This window comes from Salmo salar, chromosome 11 (genome assembly GCF_965601325.2).
Source record: "Salmo salar chromosome 11, fSalSal1, whole genome shotgun sequence".
Lineage (NCBI taxonomy): Eukaryota > Metazoa > Chordata > Actinopteri > Salmoniformes > Salmonidae > Salmo > Salmo salar.
Window position 1 is genome coordinate 13,174,843 of NC_138301.1, and position 19,405 is coordinate 13,194,247.

Genomic DNA, 19,405 nt, shown 5'->3' on the forward strand with positions numbered 1-19,405 from the left:
CCCCGCCCATTTCTACAAATGATTTTCTTAAAATCTTTTTTTTTTTTTACCTAATCACAACCTCAACCATAACCTTAACCACACTGCTATCCCTAACCTTAAACTAAGAACAAAAAGTAAAATGTTGTTTTCATGAATTTATACGATATATTACGATTTGACTTTGTGGCTGTGGTAACTAGTGGAAACTGGGTAGCTGGGTGGATTGGTAGCAGTCACATGACTGGGAAACGATTTCAGGGTTAGCTACCAGTTTGCTGATACAAACTTGATAATCATGGTAAGTGAAACGGATAAGATAGCTACTCTTAATACTTGTGATTATTATGCATCCAATCATTCTGTGTGAGTCATTCATTTTAGGTATTGTGTTTTTGTTATTGCTGATACTGACTCGAAAACAGACTCAAGTTGTGGGTGGCGCTAGCTAGCTACGGCCTATCTAGAAACGATATAGCTTCCTACTAGCTAGTAGCTGGCTAAGGCTACTGTAGGCTAACTGTCAACACATTTCATTTTTGAAGAATCGACCGATCCGTTGTCTAGCATCTCTTTATGGTCGATTATTTCTATCTCTTACTTTTAATGCAGAAATTTCACAAAGTCAAAGGAGTGCAGTTTGATAGTTAGTATTTTCATGAAATGTCTAGACTGTAGCCGGTTAGCTATCTAGTTAGCTAACGGAGCTAGTAAAGATCAGAGAGAATATCGATTTAACTTGGCATATGTAACTAGCGAACAAACTAGATAGCTAAAAATCGGTTATCCGTGACAGAGGGCCAAATATACAAACCTGTCCACCACAACTAACGTTAGCTAGCTACTTCAATAGCTAGTTGATGGCTAAGCAAAGATTAGCCATCAGCTAGCTGTCAGTCATTGATCATTCATTCTGGTGATGTCAGTATAGCTAGACATAAACATGGTTAGTGTGAACACAGTGCATACGAATTAGTAGTTAACCACTTGATAGTCTAGTGACTCAGTGCTAGCTTGCAGTCTGCACCTATTACAGTCTTGATGAGGCAAGTTAATATTTTTCACCATTTCTAATCTCAGGCCATCCAGAGCGCTGACATTAGGATAACTATGAATTAGCTAAATCGATGTTTATGTTGGCCAGTACAGTACCATCAATCATTTCATTGTTTTCCTTGGGGCATAGCCAGTTTACTGAGCATCTGAGTCAATGTCATGTCTCGGCTCACTGTAACTGTAAACCACTGTAGCTATAATAGTGGAGTATGTCAGAGTAACATGCATGGCATTCCTCTGAGCTTCAGTGTGCTGTCTTTCAGCCTACCACACAGCAGTCACCCCAGGACGAGCAGGAAAAGCTACTTGATGAAGCCGTGCAGGCTGTCAAGGTCCAGTCATTTCAGATGAAACGTTGCCTGGTAAGATCTGCCTATTTCCCCCCGCCCTTTGACTTCCTTCTCTTTTCTGTTAACAATATAGCAAATATGTATTGTGTTCTCTGACCCTCATTAGTGTATGAGAGAGACACTGTTTCCTAGCCACAAGTCACACTGCAGCATATTTTGGAGCAGTGTATCAGAGATTAACCTAACTACTGTTTACTCATATTGACTTGTTACTTGACTTGTTTGATTGCTGACACTTCCATCTGTAGGACAAGAACAAGCTGATGGATGCATTGAAACATGCATCTAACATGCTGGGGGAACTCAGGACCTCCATGTTATCGCCAAAGAGCTACTATGAACTCTGTATCCTTTACCTGCTGCAACCTATGGATCTTTGGTCTAGACATTTAAAAAAAAAAATGACTCTCCTCATTCTCCAGATCATTTGACTGTTCTAGGCAAGTCCAGGTTTGGTGTTATTTACATTTGGGCTATGAGTCCTTAATTCTGAGTGCAGACATGGCCATCTCGGACGAGCTCCACTACCTGGAGGTGTACCTGACAGATGAGTTTGCCAAGGGCAGGAAAGTGGCTGACCTCTATGAGCTGGTTCAATATGCAGGGAACATCATCCCCAGACTGTGAGTACTCAAGCACCCTAATGATCGTGTCAGCTAGTGAATAAAGTGAAGTGTAAATGGAGAGCTGCACATGTTCTCTTGGACTAGCCTACTTGTACATGTGATCAATCATGTGACAACAATGTCCTCTATTAGGCAGTGAAAACTAGATGCAGCTTGACCCTAGAGGAATAGGAAACAGGACAAGTAATGACCCCCCCTCCCTCTCCTCTCTCCCCAGTTACCTGCTGATCACTGTGGGGGTGGTGTATGTTCGCTCCTTCCCTCAGTCGCGTAAGGACATCTTGAAGGACCTGGTGGAGATGTGTCGTGGGGTGCAGCACCCGCTGAGAGGCCTGTTCCTCAGAAACTACCTGCTACAGTGCACCCGCAACATCCTGCCTGATGACGGGGAGCAGCTAGAGTAAGAACAAAGGGAGAATGTCAATGACATACTCCTTGCGTCCTCTCTCCTCGCCTCTTTCACAAAACCTTTTGGAGGAGAAGGGCAGAGGGGAGGGACCTCTGGCTTTCTCATCCAAAGGTTTTGAGAAGGAGGTGAGGGAAAAAGAGGACGCAAGGAATATGCAATTGAGATTCTCTCAGTCTCTCCTCACGGGGCTCTCCTCCTGAGCTGCCCCTCACTCATTCTCATCGACCGATTCCCACTCGCAATCCAGGCCTCCGTGTGTTAACCAGACATTCTCATTATGTTGTTTCCGTCCTCTGATTGAATGAGGATTTGAGCTCATTGTTTAGCAATCATCCCGGAAGTTTTTAAATGTGACCGTTCGGTTATTGATTTAATGAAAAAGCCTATATACTTCCTTTTGGTATATCATACTCCACTTAATGAGGCAGAACTTTTGGATCTCATCTCTAACGTCTTTCCAGAGGGGAGGATGCGATGACGGGAGACATTAACGACTCCATTGACTTTGTGCTGCTGAATTTTGCTGAGATGAATAAGCTGTGGGTGCGCATGCAGCACCAGGGCCACAGCCGAGACAGGGAGAAGAGGGAGAAGGAGAGGCAGGAGCTGCGCATCCTGGTCGGGACCAACCTGGTTCGACTCAGCCAGCTGGAGGGGGTCAATGTGGAAAAGTATAAACAGGTTTGTGTTTGCATGTCTGCCTATATATATATATCGACGTCTAGAGCTGTACATTTGCGTGTACTGGAAGTACAATGGAACCCTTGGCATTAACTCTGAATGCTGATGTATGAGTCATCTGGAACTGCCGGGAAGACTGTGTAATTAATATTAATCAGAATGGTTGTTTGCCGCTTCAGATATTGGCTTGCAAATGTATTCACGTACTTCAATTGAGAGCGCCATGCAGAGGAGGCTAGGAACACAGCATGCACTGTTCTAGAATAAAGAGCACCTGTAGAATTATGTAGGGTTTAGCCTTTGTTGTTTGTCTAGCTGAGGGCGTGGAGACTGGAGAAGATGATCCTTGTCAAGCTCAGAGAGGGGTTCTTAACCCTAAGCACCTCTTTTGATGTTTTATTTTTGCTATTATATCTACTTTACCTTTAGAAATTATGTTTGGCAAAGAGGGATGCAGTATTGGGTAAAATATTACATTGAATATGTATTACAGCGTGCAGAAAATACAGAAATACATAAGTCCCGTATATCTAGAGAGGATGCCCATTGTGTTTGGGTTATTTCTCTCCCCAGATTGTGCTGTCCGGTGTCCTAGAGCAGGTGGTAAACTGCCGAGATTCCCTGGCTCAAGAATATCTCATGGAGTGCATCATTCAGGTAACTACTGTTTCCAGTTTGTCATTGCGTCAAGGTCTGTAGTAGGAAATGCATACGCATGAAATAAACTCAGCAAAAAAAAAGCAACGTCCTCTCACTGTCAACTGCGTTTATTTTCAGCAAACTTAACTTAAATATTTGTATGAACATAACAAGATTCAACAACTGAGACATAAACTGAACAAGTTCCACAGACAATGTGACTAACAGAAATGTAATAATGTGTCCCTGAACAAAGGGGGGGGTCAAAAGTAACAGTCAGTAGCTGGTGTGGCCACCAGCTGCATTAAGTACTGCAGTGCATCTCCTCCTCATGGACTGCACCAGATTTGCCTGTTCTTGCTGAGAGATGTTACCCCACTCTTCCACCAAGGCACCTGCAAGTTCCCAGACATTTCTGGGGGGAATGGCCCTAGCCCTCACCCTCCGATCCAACAGGTCCCAGACGTGCTCAATGGGATTGAGATCCGGGCTCTTCGCTGGCCATGGCAGAACACTGCCACTTCTGTCTTGCAGGAAATCACTCACAGAACGAGCAGTATGGCTGGTGGCATTGTCATGCTGGAGGGTCATGTCAGGATGAGCCTGCAGGAAGGGTACCACATGCGGGAGGAGGATGTCTTCCCTGTAACGCACAGTGTTGAGATTGCCTGCAATGACAACAAGCTCAGTCCGATGATGGTGTGACACACCGCCCCAGACCATAACGGACCCTCGACCTCCATATCGATCCCCCTCCAGAGTACAGGCCTCGGTGTAACACTCATTCCTTCGACGATAAACGTGAATCCGACCATCAGCCCTGATGAGACAAAACCTCAAATCGTCAGTGAAGAGCACTTTTTGCCAGTCCTGTCTGGTCCAGCGACGATGGGTTTGTGCCCATAGGCGACGTTGTTGCCAGTGATGTCTGGTGAGGACCTGCCTTAAAACAGGCCTACAAGCCCTCAGTCCAGCCTCTCTCAGCCTATTGTGGACAGTCTGAGCACTGATGGAGGGATTTTGCGTTCCTGGTGTAACTTAGGCAGTTGTTGTTGCCATCCTGTACCTGTCCTGCAGGTGTGATGTTCGGATGTACCGATCCTGTGCAGGTGTTACACGTGGTCTGCCACTGCGAGGACGATCAGCTGTCCATCCTGTCTCCCTGTAGCGCTGTCTTAGGCGTCTCACTGTACGGACATTGCAATTTATTGCCCTGGCCACATCTGCAGTCCTCATGCCTCCTTGCAGCATGCCTAAGGCGCGTTCACACAGATGAGCAGGGCCCCTGGGCATCTTTCTTTTGGTGTTTTTCAGAGTCAATAGAAAGGCGTCTTTAGTGTCCTAAGTTTTCATAACTGTGATCTTAATTGCCTACCGTCTGTAAGCTGTGTCTTAACGACCGTTCCAGAGGTGCATGTTCATTAATTGTCTATGGTTCATTGAACAAGCATGGGAAACAGTGTTTAAGCTCTTTACAATGAAGATCTGTGAAGTTATTTGGATTTGTATGAATTATCTTTGAAAGACAGGGTACTGAAAAGGGGACTTTTTAAATTTCTTTCGCTGAGTTTATTACTGATTAATCACATAGACTGGTCACATGGTAGAGGTGTCACCCTGCTCTGCTGTCTCTTCTAATAGGTTTTTCCTGATGAGTTCCACCTTCAGACACTGAACCTATTCCTTCGTTCCTGTGCCGACCTGCATCAGCACGTCAATGTCAAAAACATCATCATTGCTCTCATTGACAGGTGACGTTAACTCTGCGACATATGATCTCATTTCAATCAGTACACTACACACAGGATTGCGCTTTTCCATTTTCCCTTGGTGTTGTGCTTGAACCCACTGACGTGATTGGTCTTCTCTGTTTTAGACTGGCTTTGTTTGCTCACCGAGAAGATGGACCTGGAATCCCTGCTGAAATCAAACTGTTTGATATTTTCTCCCAACAAGTAGCCACAGTTATACAGGTAAGTGATGGAGAAAGACTTTATTCTTATTTTTTCTTTTTTTTTCCCTATTTATTTATTATTTTTCTCCTGCAATCCATTTTCTCATTGATTTGATCGTTAGAAATTCCCCTGCATATATATATTCTATTGCTGTATTGTTACCTCTCACTCAAAAGGCAAAATCTCGATCAAGTTTTCCTCTCATCGACTCAATCTCATGACCTTGATGTATGCTTAAGTTTAAGCAATTAAGCTACATGTTATTACCTTATTTTGTATTTCATCTTTTCCCCCCCAGTCCCGCCAGGACATGCCTTCGGAGGATGTGGTCTCACTACAGGTGTCCCTCATCAACCTGGCCATGAAGTGCTACCCTGACCGGGTGGACTATGTGGACAAGGTGTTGGAGAGCACAGTGGAGATCTTCAACAAGCTCAACCTGGAGCAGTAAGAGCACTACCATGTCTCAGTGTTACATTAGTTGATCTTCTGGATAGTTCTTCTCCTTTGTTTAGTAGAGGAATTCAACATTGCATCAGGCCAATGATATACATTTGTGGAAATTAAAATCAAATTATATTAGCATGGGTTGCGTTAACGCAGAATTCTGTGTTTTTCACGCAGGAATTTTTTTTATAAAACTCGTAAGAAATATCTTGCTGCGTTTTATAAACGCAGATCTAAAATGCTTCTTATTGTAATTTCAGCTCATCATCAGACTAATTTTGTACTTTAGTTGCACTTCTCCACTCTGATAAAAATGAATGAACGGGCATTCTAGCAGCAGACGGCGCTCTAACTGATGTGTAGCTACCTTTCTCGGTGTAGCCTTCTTTTCTACGGTAACATTTAAGACTAACTTCAAGCAAAACATAAGGAAATGTAGCTGACTATATTCTTTCTATGATAAACATTAGAAATATTATGGCCTTGCATCATTTCGCAAAAAAATATCTTGCTTTTTCACACCAAATAGTGTTCCACTTCTATTGACTTTCAATATAAATCACGGGTGATTTTTTTATTGATGGTCTGCGTTTTGAAAATGCAGATTTCTGAACTTTAGTGCGACCCCTGATTAGTTAATCGTAGCCTACGCCTGTAAGTCCCAGCCTGCTGTGAAGTACTAAAGCTTTCAAACGTCTACCTATTCTGTAGTGTCTTGCATTAAAAGCTTGCTGAACAAACACCCCTAGACAGTAGAATAACCTCATTCTTCAGCAAAGTGCTAGAGTAGACTACAATGCTTTGTCCAGCCGTACTTGAGACGGAAAAGTTCACAAATCTGAATAGAAAGCCGGTTGCAGAGTACATTTTCTCATCAAAGCACTAATGAATTAAAAAATGTAAAAAATAGTGAAAAGTGTGTTATCTACGTCTATGATCTCAAATCTCTGTAAGAAGTTTGAGGTAATGTCTTAATGAAATTCCCTTTTTGCTTTAGACAAAAAATAGATAATAATGAATTTGTTTTGCTGCCATCATGTGATATTTGGAAGTTATTATATTTGCCAATTTCCAAAGATAGCTGACAAAGAAAATTGCCGTAGCTACTGCAGTATTTTCATTCTCAACTATTGTCTCCCACCTTTCAAAGCATTGCAACCAGTAGCGCGGTCTCGAAAGAGTTGACTAGGCTGCTGAAGATCCCAGTGGACACCTACAACAACATTCTGACTGTTCTGCAGCTCAAGCACTTCCCTCCGCTCTTCGAGTACTTTGATTATGAGTCCCGCAAAAGCATGAGCTGTTACGTTCTGAGCAACACTGTGGACTACAACACCACCATTATAGCCCAGGAGCAGGTCAGTAAACACACACACACCCACCAACGCACACATACAGTACCGGTCAAAGGTTTAGACACACCTACTCATTCAAGGGTTTTTCTTTGTTTTTACTATTTTCTACATTGTAGAATAATAGTGAAGACATCAAAACTATGAAATAATACATATGGAATCATGTAGTAGCCAAAAATGTTTAAAACAAATCTAAATATATTTGAGATTCTTCAAAGTAGCCACCCTTTGCCTTGATGACAGCTTTGCACACGCTTGGCGTTCTCTCAAACAGCTTCACCTGGAATGCTTTTCCAACAGTCTTGAAGGAGTTCCCAAATATGCTGAGCACTTGTTGGCTGCTTTTCCTTCACTCTGTGGTCCAACTCATCCCAAACCATCTCAATTTGGTTGAGGTCATGTGATTGTGGAGGCCAGGTCACCTGATGCAGCACTCCATCACTCTCCTTCTTGGTCAAATAGCACTTACACAGCCTGGAGGTGTGTTGGGTCATTGTCCTGTTGAAAAACAAATGATAGTCCTGCTGGTTAACTGTGCCTTGAATTCTAAATAAATCACTGACAGCGTCACCAGCAAAGCACCATCACACCTCCTCCATGCTTTACGTTGGGAAACACACATGCAGAGATCATCCATTCACCTACTCTGTGTCTCACAAAAACACAGCGGTTGGAACCAAAAATCTCATTCAGCCTCATCAGCCTGAAGGCAAATTTCCACCGGTCTAATGTCCATTGCTTGTGTTTCTTGTCCAAAACAAGTCTCTTCTTATTGGTGTCCTTTAGTAGTGGTTTCTTTGCAGCAATTCGACCATGAGGCCTGATTCACGCAGTCTCCTCTGAACAGTTGATGTTGAGATGTGTCTATTACTTGAACTCTGTGAAGCATTTATTTGGGCTGCAGCCATCTGAGGTGCAGTTAACTTTAATGAACTTGTCTTCTGCAGCAGAGGTAACTGGGTCTTCCTTTCCTGTGGCGGTCCTCGTGAGAGCCAGTTTCATAATGTGCTTAACGGGTTTTGCAACTGCACTTGAAGAAACTTTAAAAGACACAAAACAACTGATTGGTTCAAACGCATTAAAAAGGAATGAAATTCCACAAATTAACTTTTAACAAGGCATACGTGTTAATTGAAATGCATTCCATGTGACTACCTCATGAAGCTGGTTGGGAGAACGCCAAGAGTGTGCAAAGCTGTCATCAAGGCAAAGGGTGGCTACTTTGGAGAATCTCAAATATAAAAGATATTTTGATTTGTTTAACACATTTTTTGGTTGCTACATGATTCCATATGTGTTATTTCATAGTTTTGATGTCTTCACTATTATTCTACAATGTAGAAAATTGTGAAAATAAAGAAAAACCCTCTAATGAGTAGGTGTGTCCTAACTTTTGACTGATATGTGCTACTAGATATTTGCACGTTACACATTAAGTTGTGTTCTTTCTCATAAGTGTTTTCTTGTTGGGCTCTTTTTACCTTTATCTGTTTAGGTAAGCATCCACAAAAGGCTCTTTGTGTTGTATACTTCCAAGCAGTCTGCCTACATATTTCCATCAATTCTCTTCAAGATATTGGCTGTTCAAGTCACATGAACCTTTTCTAGCGTTTCTATTTGGAAAAGGTCAATGTAAACTATGATTCAGAGCACCAGTCTTTTCTAAGAGAGCTCTTAGTGGGACTCCAGGAGAACGTTGATTTCCCATTAATGCCATAAGAGGCTTTTTTTTAAAGCCTTTCTCTATTTATTTATTTCATGTATTTTTTTTGGTCAACGGTTCACACACAATACTCTGTAATGTCAAAGTGGAAAATTCTATTATTTTGAAATTGATAAGATAAGTGTTCAACCCCCTGAGTCAATACATGTTAGAATCACCTTTGGCAACGATTACAGCTGTGAGTGTTTTTTTGGTCAGTCTCTAAGAGCTTTGCAAACCTGGATTGAATAATATTTACACATTATTTTAAAATTCTTCAAGCTTGATGTCATTTTCAAGTCTTGCCATGGAGTTTCAAGCCAATTTGGCAAAACTGTAACTAGGCCACTCGGGAACATTTCAATGTCTTCTTGGTAAGCAACTTCAGTGTATATTTGGCCTTATTTTCCTGCTGAAAGGTGAATTTGTCTTCCAGTGTCTGTTGGAAAGCAGACTGAACCAGTTTATCCTCTAGGATTTTGCCTGTGCTCTATTACGTTTATTTTTATCCTAAATAACTTCCTAGTCCTTCCTGATGACAAGCATACCCATAACATGATGCAGCCACCACCATGCTTGAAAATGTGAAGAGTGGTACTCAGTGATGTTGTTGGATTTGCCCCAAATATAACAGTGTATTCAGGACAAAAAGTGCATTTCTTTGCCACATTTTTAGCAGTATTACTGTTGTGCCTTATTGCAAACAGGATGTATGTTTTGGAATATTATTATTCTGTACAGGCTTCCTTCTTTTCACTGTCATATAAGTTAGTATTCTGAGGTAACTACAATGTTGTTGATCCATCCTCAGCTTTCTTCTATCACAGCCATTAAACTCTGTAATTGTTTTAAAATCACCATTGGCCTCATGGTGAAATCCCTGAGCGGTTTCCTTCCTTTCCGGCAACTGAGTTAGGAAGGATGCCTGTATCTTTGTAGTGACTGGGTGTATTGATACACCATCCAAAGGTTAATTGATAACTTCACTATGCTCAAAGGGATATTCAGTGTCTGCTTTTTTTACTTTCAGTCCATGCAACTTATGTCACATGAGTGCATTTTTACTCCTGTGCTAATTTAGTCTTGATATAACAAAGGAGTTGAATACTTATTGACTAAAAACAGTTCAGGTTGTCATTTTTTTATTAATTTGTAAAAAATAAAATAATTCTAAAAACAAAAAGTCCACTTTTACATTATGGGGTATTGTGTGTAGGCCAGTGACAGTCAATTTGATCTGTTTTTATTTCAGGCTGTAACAACAATTTTTGGAAAAAGTCAAGGGGTGTGAGTACTTTCTGAAAGCACTGTAAATATCTCACTGCTGAGCAACGCTTTCTCTCTCCCTCAAGGTGGATGCCATCTTGACCCTGGTGTCGACACTGATCCAGGACCAGCCAGACCAGCCCGCTGAAGACCCAGACCCAGAGGACTTTGCTGAGGAGCAGAGCCTTGTGGGTCGCTTTATCCATCTGCTGCTTTCCGACGACCCCGACCAACAGTATCTGGTAAGCTTTGCTTACCGTACAGTTGAATTCCGTCACAGTGTCCATGTATTTTCAGGAGATGTGTTTTAAGGCATGTGTTAATGGAGAGGTCCGTCATGTTCTACAGATCCTGAATACAGCCAGGAAGCACTTTGGTGCTGGGGGGAACCAGAGGATTCGCTACACTCTTCCACCGCTGGTGTTTGCTGCCTATCAGCTGGCTTTCCGCTACAAAGAGAACTCTTCATCAGTACGTCACGTAACCCTTCCCCTAACTAAGCTGAATGAACAAAAATATAAACGCAACATGTAAAGTGTTGATCCCATTTTTCACAATTTGAAATACAAGATCCCAGAAATGTTCCATACATACAAAGATTTTTTCTCTCAAATGTTGTGCACAAATTTGTTTACATCCCTGTTACTGAGCATTTCGCCTTTGCCTAAATAATCCATCCATCTGACAGGTGTGAGATATAAAGAAGCTGATATAACAGCATGATCATTACACAGGTGATGGGGACAATAAAAGGCCACTCTAAAATGTGTTTTGTCACACAACACAATGCCACCAATGTTTCAAGTTTTGTGGGAGCATGCTGACTGTAGGAATGTCCAACAGAGCTATTACCAGAGAATTTAATGTTCATTTCTCTACCTTAAGCTGTCGTTTTAGAGAATTTGGCAGTACATCCAACCGACCTCACAACTACATTTCTTCACCTGTGGGATCGTCTGGGGTGGGGGGGTGGGGGGGCTGAGGAGTTTTCTGTCTGTAATTAAAGCCCTTTTGTGGGGGAAAACTCATTCTGATTTGTTGGGCCTGCCTCTCCCAGTGGGTGGACCTGTCTCCCAAGTGAGTGGGCCAATGCCCTCCCAGGCCCACCAATGGCTGCGCACCCTGCCCAGTCATGTGAAATCCATAGATTAGGGCCTAATTTGTTAATTTAAATTGACTGATTTCCTTCTATGAACTGTATCTCAGTAAAATCTTTGATGTTGTTGCATTTTATATTTTTGTTCAGTATACGTATAGTTTTGTTATGAAGAGGATGATTTATAATAAACAGGAAGGTGGATTTGAACTGTTTCCTCTTTTGTTGAACATGTCCCACAGGATGATAAATGGGAGAAGAAGTGCCAGAAGATCTTTTCGTTTGCCCACCAAACCATCAGTGCTCTGATCAAGGCTGAGCTGGCTGAGCTGCCTCTCAGACTCTTCCTACAGGGGGCGCTGGCCGCAGGAGAGATTGGCTTCGAGAACCACGAGACTGTGGCCTACGAGTTCATGTCACAGGTACAGGGGACAAAATGGGTTGAGAATGTGACACATTGGAAAGAGGGAGGGAGGTCCCACTCCCTGCCCCTCTTCGCCTCAGGTTTACTTGTGCCCTGTGTTGGCAGCAGTGATCCACTGATTTCAGTGAGGAATTTTTCTCTATCTGTTTTCTCTGAGAACCCCCCCCCCCCCTCCTCCCTCCCTCCCCCAGGCCTTCTCCCTGTATGAGGATGAGATCAGCGACTCCAAGGCTCAGCTAGCAGCCATCACGCTGATCATCGGCACGTTTGAGAGAACGAAATGCTTCAGCGAGGAGAACCACGAGCCTCTGAGGACGCAGTGTGCGCTCGCCGCCTCCAAACTGCTCAAGAAGCCAGACCAGTGTCGGGCCGTCAGCATCTGTGCACACCTCTTCTGGTCCGGACGCAACACTGAAAAGAATGGAGAGGAGGTGGGGGTTGTGATCACAAAGAGGAGAAATATATATAATTATTGTGTCAAATACAGTGCAGTACTGAAGATGGTGTCGCCATAGTAACAGGACATGCAGTAACAGTCTAGTAACCAAGTTTTGAGACACATTTATTTTTATTTAACCTTTATTTAAGACTGATTGCCTTGCTTTGTCTTCTGTTCCGGGGAAGAAAAGAAAAAAAAAAGCAGGGTGGTAATTCTAAGGTTCCTTGTGTATAATGACATGCATAATCAGAGTATTGAAGCGTGAGAAATGCAGGATGAGGTTCTCTTTGTTCTATGATTGGTTGCCGCTGAAGCGACAACGAACACGTTGCACTTTCAACTTCCTCTTTCTTCATTACAGGTGGATTGTGTGTGAATGCGTGGTAGAGTTTTACACCTCCGCTGTGTCTCTGTCCTCAGATTCGTGACGGGAAGAGGGTGATGGAGTGCTTAAAGAAGGCCCTGAAAATCGCCAACCAGTGCATGGACCCGTCACTGCAAGTGCAGCTCTTCATTGAGATCCTGAACAGATACGTCTGTTTCTACGAAAGAGAGAATGATGCGGTATGTGTACATTTTTCTTTCCTCTTGTCCTCCTCGTCTGTACTACCACTCATTCCTGACACGCTTTTTCAGAACCAGGCCTACATTGTGAAATCCTGATGTCTTTTCAACGCACTTCAAGTGCAGACGGTCACATTGAGCTCCCTGGAGAGATGCCATCCAATCTCCCCTGTTCTCTGAGTTTATTGGAACAGTGTTGGGACTTGCTAGGACTCCAAGGGGACGCCCACTCTTTGGTGGTTATTTACCAGACAGACACCCCATCTGCATCAGGGGGTTCTTTTTAACAGCTAGAGGCTACTAGGCCTCCAGGGACTGAGAACAGGGGCTCCATAGTCAGGACAATTTGAGACACTAACATAATTTTTTCCGCTTAATCATTATGTAACTTTTGTCTTATAACTGAGTATACTTGTGCATATCTACAGTAGGTAATACATTGTTGCTTTTTCTAACTAATTTCAACCTATTTGAAATGATAATTTAAGATCATGAAACGTCTTGATCCCCTGTAGGTGACGGTTCAGGTTCTGAACCAGCTGATCCAGAAGATCCGAGAGGACCTGCCAAACCTGGAGGCCAGCGAGGAGACGGAGCAGATCAACAAACACTTCCACAACACACTGGAGCACCTGCGTCTGCAGAGAGAGTCGCCGGAGGCCGAGGGGCCTGCTTATGAGGGCCTGGTGCTGTAGGGCTCGCTACACTTCTAAAAAAATATCTATATATATTTACACACACACACACACACATACACATGTACACTCACACCAGGGTATTCCATCCATTGGGGAAAAATGCCATTCCCACCAACAACACCTGCCTTCCATCTCTCTTTCTCTCTATCCTTTTCTCCTCACTCTTCTTCCTTCTGTCATCCCTCTTTATTTCATGTTACCATTTTTAGAAAAGGTGTTGCATTTAATGGTGTTGCTTTTGAGAATACATGGTGTACAGGCTGCGGTTTGCCTTGCACTTCCTGCGTGTTGTCGTTCTTTCATATTTGACCATTTCTGTTGTCCGTCGTCACCCTCAGAAGGCGACGATATAGCCAGTGGAAGCTCATGTTTAAACTTTGACCCCTACTCGTCTCCTCTGTCTGTACGTCATGATTTCGCGGTCATGCAGAAGAATTAAATAATGCCTGCTTTTAGAGAATGTCGTGTCATTACGAGGTTGTACCGGGGAGAGTTATCCCATTGACCTAACGCTGTGACCCAACAACCCCTTCTCCTCCACGGACTAACACCTGGGCTGTCGGCTGTAGATTTTCCTTTGCCCTCCTCTCTCTCTCTCTCTCTCAACGGCTTCACTCATTTGGCTTGAGCTTTTTTTTTTTATTATTATTATTTCTGGTTTCAGCCTTCTGTGGTTGACAGCCATTTGTAGAGAGTTAAGCGGTGTGCGTCGGTGCATGCTTTTACATAGACCTGCTCTGGATGAGTGGTGGGAGGAACTGATGTGTATGATACCCCTTTGTCACTGGAGCTTATACAGTGGCGGCTAACCTTCATTTCTTTGACGTCCACGTTGATTAAAAGATCTTCGTTGGAGGTGGGTTCTATTCATCTCGTTGTCTTCTGGATTATGAACCCTATGTATTGTATGTATGACCTACTTGTAAATCAGCAAAAACAGAATAAATATCATCAATATCATGTCATTTGCACAAATAAACAAATTGATATTAACCCTACATGTCTATAACTTTTAGTGTCCATCTTCTGTTATGCTGCAGATTACTAGCCTGCGGTTTTGAATTAGTATTGAGTCGGTGCACTGAAGAGCAAATGAGGGGAGATTCACCTCAGTGAATGGATTGACATTTGTTTACAGAATGTCTCACTGAGTGCTATTATGAAAGACAAGGTTATTATTAAGATTATCTTTTTAGAAACACTATTTTGGTGTTTTCTACCATTCAGTATGGTATGGTCAATGTTGTGTTGAGTTGTGACTCATGCTTAGCTAATTGGACCTCATTTGTTATCTACTGACTACGGCTGTTATCCAGTTATATGTCATCCGTTGCTAGGTGACTGTTCAATGGAGACAGGCTCTCGTTGGTGGCTAAAGGAATCATTTTCACAGCTGACAACATGTTTTTCTTTGTCATTGAGCTAAATGTTGGTGCCTATACTGTATAAAGGCTAACATACTGTATGTGTTACACAAGGTTTTGAACACTGGTGCCCTGATGTCTAAAGTAGATGGCAGGAAAATAAACATAGTGAAGGTGAGCTGCTGCATGTATTTATTGTTCAACGTTAAGCAGACATGTGTTCTAAGATAACTAATACACGGTGTAAGATCTGCAAACACGCACATGCTACACCGAAATACAAAACGATATACATGGCGACCATCTGTACCCAGTGTTGTGCAACACTCATACGAGCTGTCCACCTACGTTGACATGAGACGACTGATAATGTAAAACTGTCAGAACAAGGCCATAGTTGTCAGTGCAAATTGGTCATGCTTAATACATTTGCTCCATATACTGTGGCTGAATTTTAATCTTGGTGGTACAAAGCAGTTTTCTGAAAGCCTTTCTGAAGCTGGTATGACACAGTGGGTAAAGGACAGGGTTGATGGAGGAGTTGACCCACAGTAGCCAGAATGAGATTTCATACAGGTAGTGCTGGACACATTGGGCATGACACGCTGCACGGATGATCATTAACAGTGTGTAGGGAGCCCAGCACAGGCCAAACACACACACAATCACTGCCAGGGACTTGGCAACCTTCTTGTCCTTTGAGAGACGGAAACGACTGGCAGCTACTTCAGATCGGCTGCGCTGTTTACTGAACGAGTGCTCCGCAGACTGGAACCGCGTCCTCCTGGAATGCTGGTCCATATCGCCCACTTGCAGTGGAGGAAGGTCCAGAATACTGCTGTCCTTACTTCTCTCATGTTTGCTGTTCCCAGTTACTGCTGACACTTTAGCGGTAGATAGAATACCTCCTAACCTGGCAGCATTGTTCGGGATCCTTGGAGCTTCACCTTCCACTGGTCTGACGAAGAATACATGCTGATCTCCAGTTTTCAGGGCCTCCATCTCACAGTCCCCAGGCCCCTCGACAGGCTGCTCATCCCTCACCTGGTTCCGCCTCCTGATGTTGATGTAGATGCTGATGTTGAAGTACATGACGGTAACAAATGGGGTGAAAAACTCTACGGTGGATGCTGTCATCAAGAAATACCAGTTGAAGTAAAACTCAGCGTGGCACTCTTTGTCGGGCACCACGCTACTACCAGCGATGTACTCCCAGATAATGATCGCTGGCCCATAGAGTAGGAAAGCAGCCAGCCACACGCTCATCATCTTCAGAACAGCCTCCCGGGTCACACCTTTCTGACACCTGTAGCTCACCTGATACAGAAAGAAAGGAATGGTGGCCTTATTGAAATGGAGTGTACACGGTTCTTGGTGCACTAAATAAACATGTTCATTTATCATTTTTGATATGGCTTTACATTTCATTACTCCCATCACTAGCAGGCTGTTGAAAATGAAACCTGCGCTGGAAAGGACAACCGTGCGCAAATGCTCTCACCGCTCGGGTGACAGATATAAATCTGTCGAAGCTGATCAGGACGATGTTGAACACTGATGCCGTGCATAAAGTATAGTCCACCACCAGCCATATCTTGCACAGACCTCGTCCGAGTCTCCACTCGCCGGTAATGACATAGGGGATATAAGCAGGAATGCAAAAGCCTCCTGCAGGTGGGATGGAACACAAATGTTACGCACGACTATTAAACACGCATATGAAACGCGTTTTCAAATATTTTGACAATATAGAACATTACAGAGAGAAAACATGTATGGGCAGCAGTTGCTTATGAATCATCACAACAGTATGTATACCTTTAAAACAATGGCACACAATGCATTTGTTCACCAATACATTTACGCACTCACCAACGAGTAAGTCGGCAATGGCCAAATTAAAAAAGAAAAAGTTCCCTTGAGTTCGTAAACTTTTCTCCACCACAAAGGCTAATATTACAAGTGCGTTGCCTAGCACAGTGGCGAAGACCAGAAGCGTCATGAGCACGGCCAAGAACACCGAGGTAGACGGAGAGAATTGTCCATAATGCGAACGCGGGTTCGCAGGCATCTCCATATTACCAAGCGCTGTGGCGTTTCCCTGGGTAACCACAGACCAGTTGAGCATCTCATTCGATTTCCAATGCGAAGTGACGGCCATGGAAGATCCAGCACCCATCAATAAAGATTCGGGTTGCATGGTCCCCATTTTTTAAAATTATATTAGCTTAACCAGCCAACTTCAATAGCATGTTAAAGCTAACATGTTCGTGTGAAGACTGAAAACGAGGAGGAAAATACCGTTTTTATAGGCTGCAGCCTACATAAAACGAGAGCTGCGTTTTTATTGGTTGTTTTGCAGTGCATGTGAGAACTGAAAAAAACAGGACATATGATGCCTCTGTCTGTTTGAGCAGACATTTTATAAAGATAGTGAAATAAAGATTAGAATAGTTAATTCCTTAGAATACACAACATTTGAAAGCATATGGGTGTTCTGTATTTCTTTCGAAACATAATTTTTGCTGTTAGAAAATATGAATTTCCAAAGTAAAAATAAATGAAAATGTCTGAAAGGTATTCCTGGAAATTATTTTTAATCTAATTTCATATTAATATTGTGTCAGAGCACCTGGCTATACTAAACAAAAATATAAATGCAACATGCAACAATTTCAAATATTTTACTGAGTTACAGTTCATAAGGAAATAATCTATGGATTTCACATGACTGGGAATAGAGATATGCATATGTTGGTCACAGATACCTCAACAACAAAAAAGGTAGGGGGGTGGATCAGAAAACCAGTCAGTATCTGGTGTGACCCCCATTTGCCTCTTTCAACATGACATTTCCTTCGCATAGAGTTGATCAGGGTGTTGATTGTTACCTGTGGAATGTTGTGCCACTCCTCTTCAATGGCTGTGAGAAGTTCCTGGATATTGGCAGGAACTGGAACACGCCGTCATACACATCAATCCAGATCATCCCAAACATGCTCAATGGGTGACATGTCTGGTGAGTATGCAGGCCATGGAAGAATTGTGACACTTTCAGCTTCCAGGAATTGTGTACAGATCCTTGCGACATGGGAGTGTGCATTATCATGTTGAAACATGAGGTGATGGAGGTGGGTGAATGGCACAACAATGGGCCTCAGGATCTCGTCACGGTATCTCTGTGCATTCAAATTGCCATCGATAAAATGCAGTTGTGTTCGTGATCCGTAGCTTATGCCTGCCCATACCATAACCCCACTGCCACCATGGGGCATACTGCTTACAATGTTGACATCAGTAAACTGCTCGCCATACATTCTCTAAACGACGTTGGAGGTTGCTTATGGTAGACAAATTAACATTCAACCATATGGCAATAGCTCTGGATGAAATTCCTGCAGTCAGCATGCTCCCACAACTTGAGACATTTGTGTCATTGTGTTGTGTGTCAAAACTGCAGATTTAGAGTGGCCTTTTATTGTCCCCAGCACAATGTGCACCTGTGTAATGATCATCCTGTTTAATCAGTTTCTTGATATGCCACACCTGTCAGGTGGATAGATTATTTTGGCGAAGGACACATGCTCACTAACAGGGATGTAAACAAATTTGTTGGCTGAATTTGAGAGAAAAAAGCTTTTTGTGTGTATGGAACATTTCTGGGATCTTGTATTTCAGTTCATGAAACATGGGACCAACGCTTTACATGTTTAGTTTATATTTTTGTTCAGTGTAGATTAATTTGTGTTCTCCCCATAAGGTGAAACACTCAAAGTGCCTGGTAAATTACAGTATTTTCTATGCTCAGTGACATTGTGGACATTGATGTACAGAAACCTTGGCTTATGGACCAGCTTCAGACTGGAACTCAGGAGGACCATTGCAGCTTTCATCTATGTACTATTGAATGGAGACAGGTTTAGTTTTTTAGAAAGAGTAAAAAACAAGGGGGCTAGAGTGCACTGCTTTGACCTGACATGGGGACCAGTGGTCGGATACTATTTTTGTAGGTACCGGAGTGAATTTCGTATTTTTATTTTGTCATCATTTCTCAATTAACCAACATCATTTTAGAATGTACATACAATGCATCATCCAAATTGCAGGTTGTCTATGCTTACACACAGTGGCTCAAATAGGGCTAATGTTCTGTTTTTATAAAATCCTAAAACACCAAATTAGGCCTACCTTTTTATAAATCAGGTCAGTGGTAGGCAACTAGATTTAGCTGCGGGATGGATGGTCGGGCCCGGAACATAATTATAATAATTTCATGCCTGGATTACTTTGAGACACAATCACATATATCTCTTTTGTTATTTGTGGGAATACTTTGGAACAGACACTACACCACT

General features: G+C 42.7%; 2 protein-coding genes across 4 annotated transcripts; one reads left to right on the forward strand and one right to left on the reverse strand.

The window, feature by feature from the left end:
• Positions 1 to 80: 80 nt before the first annotated feature.
• Positions 81 to 14,684, forward strand: vps35 (VPS35 retromer complex component). Of its 3 annotated transcripts, none has more exons than XM_014126517.3 (17): positions 81 to 280; positions 1,314 to 1,397; positions 1,634 to 1,730; positions 1,885 to 2,008; positions 2,229 to 2,411; positions 2,882 to 3,101; positions 3,675 to 3,758; positions 5,382 to 5,491; positions 5,617 to 5,713; positions 5,994 to 6,142; positions 7,293 to 7,500; positions 10,552 to 10,707; positions 10,814 to 10,936; positions 11,804 to 11,983; positions 12,177 to 12,416; positions 12,845 to 12,988; positions 13,504 to 14,684. In XM_014126517.3, the coding sequence occupies exons 1-17, from the start codon at positions 278 to 280 to the stop codon at positions 13,681 to 13,683; spliced, it is 2,382 nt and encodes a 793-aa protein (XP_013981992.1). In that variant the 5' UTR covers positions 81 to 277; the 3' UTR covers positions 13,684 to 14,684. The 3 variants fall into 3 exon arrangements, with proteins under 3 accessions (XP_013981992.1, XP_013981991.1, XP_013981990.1); XM_014126516.3 differs by having other exon boundaries at positions 133 to 280; positions 1,311 to 1,397; XM_014126515.3 differs by having other exon boundaries at positions 150 to 280; positions 1,299 to 1,397.
• Positions 14,685 to 15,224: 540 nt separating this feature from the next.
• Positions 15,225 to 17,324, reverse strand: LOC106562003 (histamine H3 receptor). Its single transcript, XM_014126518.3, has 3 exons — positions 16,923 to 17,324; positions 16,552 to 16,718; positions 15,225 to 16,367 (listed from the first exon to the last, which is right to left on the reverse strand). The coding sequence occupies exons 1-3, from the start codon at positions 17,257 to 17,259 to the stop codon at positions 15,471 to 15,473; spliced, it is 1,401 nt and encodes a 466-aa protein (XP_013981993.1). The 5' UTR covers positions 17,260 to 17,324; the 3' UTR covers positions 15,225 to 15,470.
• Positions 17,325 to 19,405: the final 2,081 nt, after the last annotated feature.